Source organism: Cololabis saira, chromosome 20, assembly GCF_033807715.1.
Source record: "Cololabis saira isolate AMF1-May2022 chromosome 20, fColSai1.1, whole genome shotgun sequence".
Classification (NCBI taxonomy): domain Eukaryota; kingdom Metazoa; phylum Chordata; class Actinopteri; order Beloniformes; family Belonidae; genus Cololabis; species Cololabis saira.
In genome coordinates, this window is record NC_084606.1 from 24,588,463 (window position 1) to 24,602,257 (window position 13,795).

Below are 13,795 nucleotides of genomic sequence, written 5' to 3' on the forward strand. Positions count from 1 at the left end.
AGAAATGAGCATGAAAGAAAGAAATGAGCATGAAAGAAAGAAAGAAAGAAATGAGCCTGAAAGAAAGAAAGAAAGAAATGAGTCTGAAAGAAAGAAAGAAGAAAGAAATGAGCCTGAAAGAAAGAAAGAAAGAAATGAGCCTGAAAGAAAGAAATATTCCAGTTGATGACACTTTTTGTATTGGTATTTTTTTTATCGTTATTGGGTTAAATGCCAGAAATTATCGTGATACATTTTTTTGTCCATACCGCCCATCCCTACTCCTGACGCAGTACAAGAATATTCATCCCCCTCAGAGTCATCACGGGAGTCAGAACGGGCTGTAAATGTTTATTTCCTCTCTAAAATTGGACATTTTACCGCAGGAGTCAACGGAGGCTGACTGGCTCTTGCAGCCGGCCTCTAGTGGCCAATCCAGGAACTGCAGTGAAGCTCGGTTCTGGGTGAGACTCAACCTGCAGGTTAGATGGTTGGTGCTTGGGTCTGACCAGCTACCGGCAGGGCGGCCTCCCTTAATACCGAGTCCACTCCGCTCTGCACAGGTGTCATATGCACAGGTGAACTTCCACAGACTTAAAAACAACTGGGCCGACGAGCTGCAAGTCACTTTTAAGTTTCTGCAGGTACATCTTCCTCGTCTTATCGGCTCACGCTCAGGTGTACAGCAGGTACTACACATCTGATTGTAGATTTTTAGTATTAAGACTAGATTATAGGTATGACTACCTTAATCTGCACTGCGTTTAAAGGAGCTTGAGGCTCCTTAAGAAATGAGACTCTCTAGCGCCACCCTTCACCACGACGGCCGTTGGGGGTACTGCAGCCAACAGTGAAGCCGGCACGGGAGAACGGGGAGAACACACATGCAGCGTCATGTGACGTCACATCCACAGCCCAGCACGGGAAATTCGGGACCGAATTGCAGCACATTTTGCAGCACACAGCCTGTTCAAGGCAACAGAGAGATACGCTAGAGGGATCATTCTTTTTGGTTTGGAACGCTTCATCTGACATTATTACTAGAAAACTTAAAATGTATACGGATTTTTTTCATAAATCCTGCCACAATCCTGCCTCAAGCTCCTTTAACCGTCTTTAATATTTAGCGATTCAACCAGGTTGCTCTATTTAACAACAGAAAGCTGATTGTTATTGTTGTAGAGATGCGTTTTACTGCAGCTTTAAAAACTTCAGGCTACAGGGGTCTTTGTATTAATGGGTATTTATGGGAGGTTCCCTTTCAAATGAACTGGATGTCCTTATGTGAGGTAAATAAACCTTTGAACTTGTTTTGTCATTGTAAAACTGTCACATGCAATATCCTTGATATCGTCGATCACGCTATTCTCTTAAATAGGCTTAATCTGTCGGTTGGTATTTCTGGGACTGCCTTAAATTGGTTTAAATCATATCTTGCTGACAGAAGTTTCTCAGTCTCTGTGGGTCAGTTCATGTCAAACACAGTGCCTCTGTCATGTGGTGTCCCACAGGGTTCTGTTCTGGGTCCCATGCTGTTCTCCCTATATATGCTGCCTCTTGGGCAGATTATTAGCGGTTTTAGTGGCATCTCCTATCATTTTTATGCTGATGACATCCAGTTATATTGTTCTTTTAAACCAAACGATTTTAACCAATTGTCCATTTTAAACAACTGTTTGGATGCAATTAAGATTTGGATGGTTGATAACTGTCTTCAATTAAATTCAGACAAGACAGAAGCCCTTATAGTCGCTCCCTGAAAATCATATCCCAAACATAAAGCAATATATGGGGTCTTTAAGTGCCTGTGCTCAGCATAAGCTAAGAAACTTAGGTGTCATCTTGGACCAATCTCTGTCACTCGACAATCATGTAAGTCATCTTGTGAGTTCATGCTTTTTCCAATTAAGGAATATAGCTAAATTAAGATCCGTGGTCACCAAGGTTGAGATGGAGATGGTTGTTCATGCTTTTATTTCTTCTCGCTTAGATTATTGTAATTCTCTTTTTACCTGTTTAAATCAGACCTCCTTAAATCGTCTCCAAACTGTCCAAAATGCAGCAGCCCGGCTTTTAACTAGTAGTAATAAGAGAACACACATCACTCCAATTTTATCCTCTCTTCACTGGCTTCCCATTAAATTTCGCATCCATTTTAAAATACTGGTGCTAACTTTCAGAGCTTTGCATGGCCAAACACCACAATACATCGCTGACCTCCTCCTACCTTATGCGCCAAATCGGGCTCTTAGATCAGCACACCAATCATTACTGTCTGTCCCTCAAACTCGTTACAAATCCAGAGGTGACCGTGCTTTTCAAGCTGTTGCGCCAAAATTATGGAATGCTCTCCCCTCACAACTGCGTTCTCTGGACTCTTGTGAAGGCTTTATGAAGCAGCTGAAAACGTTTTTATTCAGACAGGCTTTTGGTTAACCGTTTATTGTGTCTCTGCGTTGCTGCTATGTTTTTAATTGTGCGTTGCGACTATGTTTTTAACATGCCAGCCCAGTGCTGTTTTCTGTACCTTGTTAATTTTATCTAGGTTTTTATATATATGTATACTATTGGTATCTTTTCTTTTTAATATCTTTTAATTTGTGTGCCTTTTTTTAAATGTAAAGCACTTTGTGATTTTATATCTGTGAAAGGTGCTATATAAATAAACTTTACTTACTTACTTACTTTACATGCGTGGCTAACAGAAGCCACATCAGTCCCCTTCCTGATCTACTAGGTTTTGAACTGACCTGGTGACAGCCGACTACTGTCCTGTGACAGTTGACCACTGTAATGTCAGGACTCAATCAAACGTTATCACTTCCACCCATTGTCCACTACCCAATGTCTACTGTCTAGTTTCTTAGTTTCTTAAGTTTCTTAATAAAAGCATCTTCTAGAGGGAGGATCTTGGGGAAGGCTCAGGAGTTCTCAATGCGGGCTATGTTGCTCTGCACTCCTGTTGCTCTCCCCCCTCCTGCAGGAGTGCGCTAAAAACCCATTCCAAGGTAGTCTTTGTGTCTTCTTTTGGCTACGAACTTGTTTAATGCTGTTTTAAACCTAACACTTAATTTAGTACATCCGTGCACCGTTCCTCCAGCAGAAATGGCCACCAGCGTCATTTCTCAAGGATTATCAGACAGTAAACAAAATCGGATTTTTACCACATCCAGGTTGTGTCTAGGTAGATGTTTCTTCTGTTTTTACAGCTTGAACCAACCAAAAAGACACAGGAAAGTGAGATTTTTGCCACCCAACTCCGATTCAAATCGATCAGAGAGGCGGATTTGCGATTTGAACGGTGTGGTTGCTCAGGCTGGTTTCAATCAGCAGGGGTCCATGGTGGTTTGAAGTGCAGTTGCTCCTTTAACGTCTTATTTCAGACAGAGTGGCGCCCGCTGGATTTTAAGTCAGTTAATGAATACAGAAATGAAATGAGTCTCACTGGTGATGAGATCATCTGAAAAGTGAGTTTCCAATAACTGGGAATTAATGGAAAGGTCTCATGCAGTTGGTGCCCTCACATGTTGGGGGGGGATCTATCAATCACCTGACAGATGTGACGTCGCCTCATGAATACCAAGTACCATGTTGAAGATGCAAAAGAAGACAATGTAGGCCTTGGCTATCAGAAAGAGCAGGATGTTGCCATGGTAACACCTCGTATCAGGACCAGACAAATAAATCAGGTACAGGAAAAGACCCTTGATGACTGATGTGCAGCAGAATCTGCAGCAGCTGTCAGTCCCACGGCCTCCTTCTTCTGCTGATTGGTTACGGGAGCGTGTGAACTCCTCAACATTCAGCAAAACAGTCATGTGACAGCTTCTGAACAGCAGAGAGGTGTCATGAACACTGATGACTATTATCTGTGGCGGACGAGGTGTTGCTCGCCGCTGCTGATTGACACTCGCGCGTCTGAGCTGATGAAAAGGGAGCAGACACAAAGCCCGACTAATCAAATAAAAAATGTGATTCATCCTCCGTGTCTGCGGCGCTGTAATTCTCGCCGAGCTGCCAAATGAAGACAGATCCACAACAGCATTAGCAGGGAATTAGTGGGGCAGAACACCGGCGTCAGCCGCCGGTCCGAGTCTGCCACGAAACCCACCGGTGGATCCGGGGGCTCGGCGTCGGGCGGGTCCTCCCACGAGGGAGGACGTCCCGGCAGTGAGAGGCGTCAGTCACACTGAGGCCCATCAGCACCGGCAGGTGGGAGCAGGAGACCCGATTTTTTTTATTTATTTTTTTTGGGGTGGAATTTTTTTTATTTTCTTTTATTTATTTATGTTTTTTTTTTTCATCATTACATTACAACTTTTGGTTATTTTTTTATTTATCCCCAAAAAAGTAATGTTTTGTTGGACACGAGAATAACTGGTGCCATGATTTTGCCTTTAAATATGTTTAAAGGTATGAAAACATTAAAGTGTTAGTCAGTTATAATTGCATAAATGGTCTATATTTCATTACTTTATATACTGTCTTGTGGTTACATTTGCAAAAAATGCTAAAAACCAAATTCTCAAAAATGAAAAACACAAGTAGACCAAAAATGGAACAAATAAAAACGGAATGTAGGAAAAAATAAAACCGATTTCATCCGTCTGTTTCCTCCCTGGATCTGTTTGGTAATTCTGACCCACACGATGTTTCTGAAAGCAGTTCTATCAGCATTCTGGGAGCTGATTGGTCCTTACAGCATCATTAGCTGCCAATACTTGCTGTTTAATCTCAATATAATACTAGTAGTAATATTTTGCATAACTACAGTCATATAATTCATGCAACAGCTCAAAAAACAGTTTTAATAACACAAACCCAAATAGATATCAGAATCGAATCGAATCAAATCGTGATAATCGATTCTGAATCTTAAGAATCGGAATCAAATCGATTCTTGACATATGAATCGATCCCCAGCCCTAGTTTCACATCCTGCACCGCGCGGGTGGTGTATACTCTAATGGCGCTTTTACACTAGTCCCTACTCAGTCCGACTCCACTCCACCTCATTTCTTTTCAATACCCAGATCAGAAGTAGGAGGGTTGGAGCGAAGCTGATGTGACATTTGATTGTGTCACATCAACGATCAGTCGACGCGTCTCTAAAGCTCCCAAGGGAACCTGAGATCGGCTTAAAGATGGAGGAGAAGTGGGCGTGGCCATCCTCCGCCACGATGGCGGCTCGCTGAAGCAGGGACGGACACGTTAAGACCCAGAGGAGCAAATCCTGAAGCTGAATCCGTACCTTTGTGTCCTAATGCTTTCAGTCTCATCCATCCACTCTCCAGCAGTGTGGATCCCAGGCATCGGCGTGCCAGAAGCTTCACGATTCACACTTGAACTGTAAACGCGCACGTAGCCTTCGAGTGAAAAATTTGGCAATTACTGCAGAGGGAAAGTTATTTTTCTGATAAAGCGTCAGAATCTGGGCCACTTTTAGCTGGGATCAGAAGTAATCGTCTCCACTGATGCCGGGTGAACTCTCTGAGGCAGGATAACAAAGTTTAAGATGTGAGGGGCTGGTTGAGGAAGCGTGTGAGCCCGGCGCCAGACCTGCGGCTCCAGACCTCCGGCTCCAGACCTGCGGCTCCACCAGCGAGCTCTACTCCTACAGTAGCCCCCACCGCGACGTCTGACAGCAAACTACGCTGTTTACTCACACGCGGGGTGAAGGGGGGCTCCGCTCCTCAACCTGTCGGGCTCCCAGACACAGAAAAAACCAAAGAAACCACTTGCAAGCATGTGACTTCTGTCTCTTCTCTCTTCCCTTTACTCCGACAGTGAGCAAGGCACAAGGGAAGATCCATCTGCAGATCAAACCGCATCAAAGCAGAGGCAGAGTCGCTGAGCTCCACACACACACACACACACACACACACACACACACACACACACACACACACACACACACACACACACACACACACACACACACACACACACACACACACACACACACACACACGCTGTAGCAGCTTCTTACAGCAGGTCTGCCGCTGAAACCAGACCTCTGAACCGAGGGGATGATACCTGCTCCCAGAGTTGCCTTTCATCCTCCACAGGGCCTTGAGCTGCTAATGTGGAAACCGCCACAAGTCTGACTTTATGTTCCTGGAATCTGACAAAAACTTTATCCTGCTGCAGTTCAAAGTGTCAAACTTTAACACACACACACACACACACACACACACAGGTGGAGCCAACACGGCACGGCGTATGGAAACACCGCAAACCACCGGTGATTCGCAGGAGCAGGCAGCCTCAGAAAAAACTGAAATCTGTCCTCCTGAACGAGACGGCGCGAGCGGAAGAGGAGATACTAATATGAACATGAGCAAACACAGCTCAGCGGCAGAAAAACATAGACTTCCTCACAGGAAAAAAAATACAACTAATTACTTTCGGCCCGATACAATAAACCGAGACAAACCAGCTTGTTTCTGATGTGGGTGATTCCTCTCTGGGTTTCTGCTCGACGGAGATGCAGCAGAGAGGGAGGAGGAGAAGCGGGGAAACTTAAGTCTCCTAAAACGGGACTATATTCCTCGGTGTAGATGGAGGGATGAGACAAACACGGGCGAGACCTGATGGACGACCTGAAACAGCCTGCAACAACGTGTTCGAGCTGAGAGCTGAGCTGAGAGCTGAGCTGAGGGGGGAGACGGACCAAGCATGTCCTGGTCCCAGGATAAAAAATAGGGAAATGATGAAAACAAGGATGAGGGGGGAGAGTGCCACCTATTGGATAAACGCACAAAGTTCACTTTCACCTAAACATTCACACCCACACAAGTCAGTTTCTCAGGCTAAGAGAGGATGATGACCAGAGTGGAGCTGAGCGTAAAAGGAAATATAGAAGTCTTCTAACTCCAACATGTCAAGACACTTCCAGGTGTGGAAAGTCACACTGCAACATACTGCACAGGGACATTTGTCCTTGTTTTTAATCCCTTATTGACATGTATTTTTAGGGCACGGGCACAATATTCAGGGCCTCACAGCCCAGTTACAGCCGTTTATTCCACTTTCAAGCCTTTCCTTGTAACAGTTCTTTAAATCTCTTCAACTTGGTAGATGCTGATTCGTCCTCTGAAGTATGCACCGCTGAAATTTACGCGTTTTTAACGGTGGTGAAATGTGGCGATATCCTCTCCGACGGATGATCACTTTCATTTTCAAACATTATTTTCTAACAGTGAAGTTCTGGTGGACCGTCGGCGGTTTTATAAACCGCAGGACTCCGTCGCTTCTCCATTTCTAAATAAAAGTCTGGAAAATTGCAGGTTGCACTTGCATGAGCAGGTGTAAGAAAAGTCTTTATCCCTGCTGCAAAACATATAAGATGATTTAATGCAACATACTGTAGCTGCTCCAGGATTTGAGTGCAGCATGGTGCTAAACTGATTGTATTTATTTATTTGTTATCCTTTATTTAACCAGGTGTGGATCTCGTGGGGATTAAAATCTCTTTCTCAAGAGAGACCTGGCCAAGAAGGCAGCAGTTGTGGGTCCAAAGCTGGAATACCAAGAAAGACTGCACTTAATCCCAATTAAATCAAATCTGAGGCGTCGTTTTGGCCCGAACTGAAGCGTCTGCAGCCTCAACAGCAGATCAACACGCTGCACCGCAGCTTCAGTCTCTACTATCACAGTTCCATCTCGTTTTGCTGCTGGCATCTGCTTGCAAGACGCATCACTATCCATTGTTTACAACATAAAACCTCCCGGAGCTCCAGCTCTACTGAGAGATGGTTCAGGAAACAGAAACATGCCAGCATCAGTTAGGAACTGACTTAATTATAGAAAGTCACGAGTCTCAGCGCTGCTGACGACATGTTGCGCCAACAGATGAGACGGTGATTACCCTGAAAAGCTTTTTTAATTCCATGGAATTAGTTTCTCCATTTTTCATTTATAGAGTCAGCTTTTTCTTTTTTCCTTTTTTTTTTTACATCTGTGACTAACACGTGCTGGCGAGACGCAGCGTCGCTCTGACCGCGGCGTTTTGAAGGAGAGGAACGCAGGCCATGTAACAGGGATGCGAGAGGATGAAAGAAAAGCAGGAACATGCTCCTGTTACATGTCTCTTAGCAACAAAAAAGCGAGGCTGACAAAATTAAATAAATAAAGTCGTCTCAGATAAAAACGGCCTGAAGCCGCAAGTTTAAATAAATATATAGAAACTCGACATTGGAGTTATGACGGCAGATCTGCATGATTTTCCTGGTTTATGTTTTTCAGGTAGGAAAATCCAGACTTTTAGAAAATGTTGGGAGGAATCCATCCCCGTATCAGGGCCTGGAAAACCACACATTTGACAAATATTATCTCTTTCCTTTGCATGAAAGAGGAAAGGAATTGGGATGGCTGAGGAGTCAGCGATACAAAAGCATGGGATTTTAATTCTATGATCCACTTACCTTATTAATCAACCTAAAATGCTATTTTCTCACACGTTAATCAGAATCAGAAGATTTCTACTTAAGCTTTGAGATAATACTCCACATGCACGGTGCTTTTTTGGCATCAAATATCTGCATGGATAACACATTAATATCTGTTCACCCAGCATGTTGAAGATGAAGTCCTTGGCCGTGTGGACTTCCAAGGCGGTCTGGTCCCCGAACTCGCCCTGCTCCAGCAGGACCAGCTCCGACACCTGCGCCGACAGCTGCTCCAGGGTGGCGCCCGAGCGGAAGTCCACCTCCGACTGCTTCTTGACGGGGGCTGGGGAGCGTGGCGTCACCGCGTTCATTATGGACTCCATCTCTACAACCCTGCGGACGGAGGGAGGAGAGGAAAGTCAGCTTTGTGACTGAAGCAGGATTCAGTCCTGCAGCGAATCACGGGACAATGATGGGCAGCACCAGGCAGGTCATCAGAGCCCTTCATTCAAATAAAAGCAGGTTTTTTCTTACAAACATACATGCATTAATGTGATGTATCTGCCATTAAGGATCACAACCATTCAATGATTCATGCGTTCAAAACCACCAGGATGTCTGCTGTCACATGCTCCGTTTCTCTGACTGGTCCCATCCAGCGCTCTGTCAGATTTGGAGGAACCAGACTCAGTATTCATATCAAGGAGGGAAAATCATTTGTATGTCTGACCACTTGTTAATTTCACTGCTTTCAGACACAAATCCTGTTCAGTCAGACCTTTAAACACCAATAAAACAATACCTTTCAGACTCATTTGTACACAACAGAATACTTAAGAGTCTCAGCCGGCTAACTGCTCCCGTCACCTCGCTATTCACTCCTGTTTTGATGTGTAAAGTCCACACAAGGGCTTCCCAAATGGTCCTGATCAATACCGAACTGCACATGTGTCAGGATGCATCCAGCTTTGTCGTATCTGAGTCCATAAGAATCAGAATCAAACCTGCTGCAGGACTTGGGCCACGTTTACACGTAGCCGGGTATTTACAAAAACTGATATTTTCCCCTCTACGTTTTCAAAAATATCCTCGTTTACACGGACCCTCATGAAAACGCTGTTAACGTCATGCCAGCCAATCAGAATCCTGGAAAAAACATCAACAAATGACACGTGTAATTTCCAGTTAAGGCTGATTTATGGTTCCGCGTTACACCAACACAGAGCCTACGGCGTAGGGTACACGGAGACGCACACCGTACGGCGCGCATCGCCGCGTACCCTACGCCGTAGGCTCTGCGTCGATTTAACGCGGGACCATAATTCAGGCTTTACTTCCAAGACCGAACGACAGTCTTTAGTTTGGAGTGACAGAGAAGTGGAGTTACTTTTAGCCAAACTAATTGCAAGCACAGGTCGCACACATGACGCTGGTGAGTTTCTGGTGCATATGTGACGTTCTGAAGCTTAAATCTCAGTTTTCCTCTGTTTTCCTCAGTTTTCCTCCATTTAGACACAAACGTGAAAACAGAGTTTTTGAAAATCTCCACTTTGGCCGGAGTTTTCAGAAATGATCGTTTTTGGGGGCTTTGAGCTGCGTTTTCGTGTAAACGAACGGCCAAAACGCATGAAAACGCCTCCGTTTTTGCTCCGTGTAAACGGGGCCTTGGGCTCTCTCTACTGCCAGCACTTCATCAATGATGATCACTTGTGTCATTCATTTTTCTTTTACTGAGAGGGATTTCAAGGTGTTAGTCACTTCTAATTTTCTCCTGTGGAACCCCCTTCAACAATTTTATAGTAGATGACAGCATTAGTCACTAGTTTGCAGAGAAACGTTCTCCTCTACACAAACAGCCAACAGTTTCTACACGTCATCTCCTTTTTCAAATCTGTGGCATTCTTGAATGAGTCCTCCGATGAACTGTGGTGATGATGTGTGTGGTAGATCACACAGGGCTTTTATTATTTAAGTAACAAAACCATCCTCTCATGACCCATTGAACACTGCTGTGGATTACCACCAATCACACCTGTGCTAATGTGCTGCTCTCCCTTCAGCGCTTCGGACAGGTCCAGGTAGATCACGCTGGCACCAAATAAGGGCGTTGTCCCACCTGGCTGGAAGCGGTATGTTTTTCAGAACCATGGACAGCTGTCTTTACTGGTGGCAGGAATTTTAAAGTCTTGCTTTACGTTGTTATTTAACTTTCCAAAACATAGTTTTATCTCTGATTTTTTCCTTTTTTGGTCCCATTAGGAGATATTTCCACCCCCTCTGTCCATCATGTGACTTCCAGCATTCCTAGCTACAAAATTAAGTTTGTTTCGACCAAAATCAACCTAGAAACCAAGAAGGCAGCTAATAAAACCCAGTTCAAGCTTTTTCGGTTTTTAGACATTCTCGTGCAACTCAACGTCTTTGTGTACACATCTTGAAAGATGATTAGTTGTGATTGATCCTGTAGTATTCATGCTTTTATTACATGTTAATTAGAGGATTCTAATAAAGGTATATATGTGTCTCCATCGTCACTTTGCTGTCTGCAGGCCGTACAGAATGCAGCAGCTCACTTTCTCTCAAAGCAGAAATCTCATCACTTCTGCACTGGCCTGTTTACACTTTCTTCCTGCCCATTTCAGGATTGTTTTGATGTTTTTAAGTGTCTCAACGGCCAAGCACCACCTTACCTTTTGCTAAGGTGGTGCTATACTTTTGAAGCCCACTGGGATGGAGGTCACTACCCAGTAACGCCTGGATGCTCCCCGATCCAGACTGTGACACAGCACTTCTGGTGACCCCCACACTCCTTAACAGTTTATTTTTTATTTCCAGTGCTGTTACTAAATCTTTTTTTAAACTCTTGAAAACATTTTTTTTTTTTAGTTCCAATTTAGGGAAATGTGTTTTTATTATTGTTTTTAAATTATCATCTAACTCTTCCATTGAATTATGTTTTATTCTTAATTAAGTATTCATGTGGACGTTTTTTTTAATGTGCAATTTATAAAGCAACTCTTGTTCTTTTAAAACATCCTACATAAACTTTGGACATTGTTTAATTTACAGTGAATTAAATCTGCCAAACACAAGAGCTAAATCATAACCTCAAACCTCTATTATAAAGCTTGTTTGGCCTTTGACATCTGACTAAACGATCAATTTCGATCAATATTCACGTATTAAAATCGTTGTTTATGGTGGAAAACTGTGTTTTAAGGTTACAGCCAAAGAAAAAGACACACACACCCTCGCTTTCCTGCAACAAGACATTGTGTTGACGGTTCACTCGCACGGCAGGGGCGCTTTTTATGACACCACACCTTGGTGGTAGAAGGACAACACTGTTTAAGAGTTTATCTTTCATTACCAGTGCTGCCAACACTAAAGCTTTTTTAAAACTCTCTTGAAAAAATGTCCTTGCTTTTTAGTTTTTAGTTCCGACAGGGAAATGTGTTTTTAACCTATCATCTGACACTTCCATTGCATTATGTTTTATTCTTAGTTAAGTATTCAGGTGGACGTTTTTTTATGTGTAATTTACACACTAACTCTTGTTCTTTAAAACGTCCTACATAAACTTTGGCAGATTTAATGTACTGTTAATTCAACGATGTCCAAACACAAGAGCTAAATCAGTCTCCCTGACCATGAGGGCGGCACAGACACTGGACTCTTAAAAGACTGACGTAAAAACCTTTTAAGATAAGATAATATAATTGTATATACCAGTACTGTTTATAGTGTGTCATACTCTGATATTATTATTGTATTATTATTATTTCTAGTGATGCCTCTTGTTTTGCACTATCCCCTTTGCTGCTGTAAACTGCGAATTTCCCCGCTGTGGGACTAATAAAGGAATATCTTATCTTATCTTTTTATTCAGGAAGGTGTTTCTGAGTTGAGTTTTATGACTTATTATTGTTAGTTTTAACTGTGTAGTGGCTCTGTGGCACTTTGAGATTTTGGGAATAAGAGTGCCTTACAAATAGAATGCATTATTATTGTTATTATTAAATCATAACCTCAAGCCTCTATTGAAACCCTTGTTTGGCCTTTGACATCTGACTAAACGAAGCATTTGGATCCATATTCACGCATCAAAATCGGTTGCCTATCGTGTAAAATTGTGTTTTCGGGTTACAGCAAAAGAAAAACACACACATAATCGCTTTCCGTGCCACAAGACGGTCCACTCCTTGTATAAACATTTACCTGCGCGTTCCCGCGAATGCTCGCTCCCGCGGCGGGGTCGCGTTCCACGACAGGGGCGCTTTTTATGTCACAACACCAGTTTGTTGTAGAAGGACAACACAACACCATCTACAAGTTTGTCGTTTCATGGACGAGCACGGCGTTTTTTGACAGTTGCGTGAAACATAATAAAAGTACACCCAACTGTGCACGTAAACAAAGTTGACTCGGCCTTTGCCCGGCAAACTAGGTCAATTAGCGACTCAGCTCCCGGCCACTAAGCTATACTGCAAGAAATAAGCCCAACAGTTGACACGTGGCGGCTAAACACTTCAGAATAGACTATAAACCCAACCAGCCTGCATATAACAGTGTAATAAAGGATATACAATAAGTAAATAGATAAACCCTGCACTGATCAGGTCCTAATTTGTGTCATTAGCCGACTAGCTGCTTGAATTAGCCCTGCAGCTGATGACAGCCCCCCCAGCATGCAAACACGTGCAGAAGCAGGAGCTGCACGAATAAACACGGATGCATGAGCCTAAATGCATGAGAGGGGGGGGGCATGTGCAACCGTTAGCTCCCCGGCTAAAGCTACACAAACACACCCTTTCCTCGGCGGAGAGAGACCGGCTATCTGCTGCTGCGGTGGCCGGGCTTCAGAGCGCCTGGTCCGGCCGGCATGGCCAGCAGCTCCCGGGCTGCTGCTGCAGCCGCTCCCGCATGCTCCTACCAAGGATCCGGGGGTTCACCAGCCTCACGCTCAACCGGGAGGGTTTCTCAGCGCTCTGGTTTACAAATGTGTCCCTTCGGAAGGAGGATCCGGGCAGGGCTGAGGTCTGGCAGGGAGGAGGGGGAGGACGGGCGGATCCGAGCTGCAGGACCGGTCCCGGCCAGCAGAGGCGCTGCTGCCACCTCCTGCTGGGATGAACCTGATCCTCACCTGAACCTCACCTGAACCCAGATACAGGCAGTGGTGAACAGTAACGGAGTAAATTTACTTGAGTACTGTACTTAAGTACATATCCAGAGGATTTGTACTTTACTTGAGTATTAGATTTCTTTGGTACTTATTACTCTTACTTGAATACATTTCCAAGACAAATATTTTTACTTTTACTCGAGTAAATTTCGAGGAAGGCTGAAAAGTACTTGTTACTTTCAGGTCTGCTCTTTTTTCTTCTCTTTTCTTCTAATATAGGTAGAATAATCCATGCAGAGCATTT

The 13,795-nt window shown here is 43.9% G+C and overlaps 1 protein-coding gene across 2 annotated transcripts in view; it reads right to left on the reverse strand.

Annotated features, from left to right (window-relative positions):
- The window catches only part of tmem102 (transmembrane protein 102), a 30,930-nt gene extending 17,528 nt beyond the window's left edge, over window positions 1–13,402 (reverse strand). The window contains exons 1-2 of one of the 2 annotated variants that reach the window (XM_061709877.1): window positions 13,178–13,402; window positions 8,551–8,762 (exon numbers count right to left, since the gene is read on the reverse strand). In XM_061709877.1, the coding sequence (XP_061565861.1) occupies window positions 8,551–8,752 (202 nt within the window). In that variant the 5' untranslated portion in view covers window positions 8,753–8,762; window positions 13,178–13,402. Of the gene's footprint in view, window positions 1–8,550; window positions 8,763–12,587; window positions 13,003–13,177 lie in introns of those variants that run through there. The other variant, XM_061709878.1, reaches the window with a different exon arrangement.
- Between the last annotated feature and the right edge of the window lie 393 nt (window positions 13,403–13,795).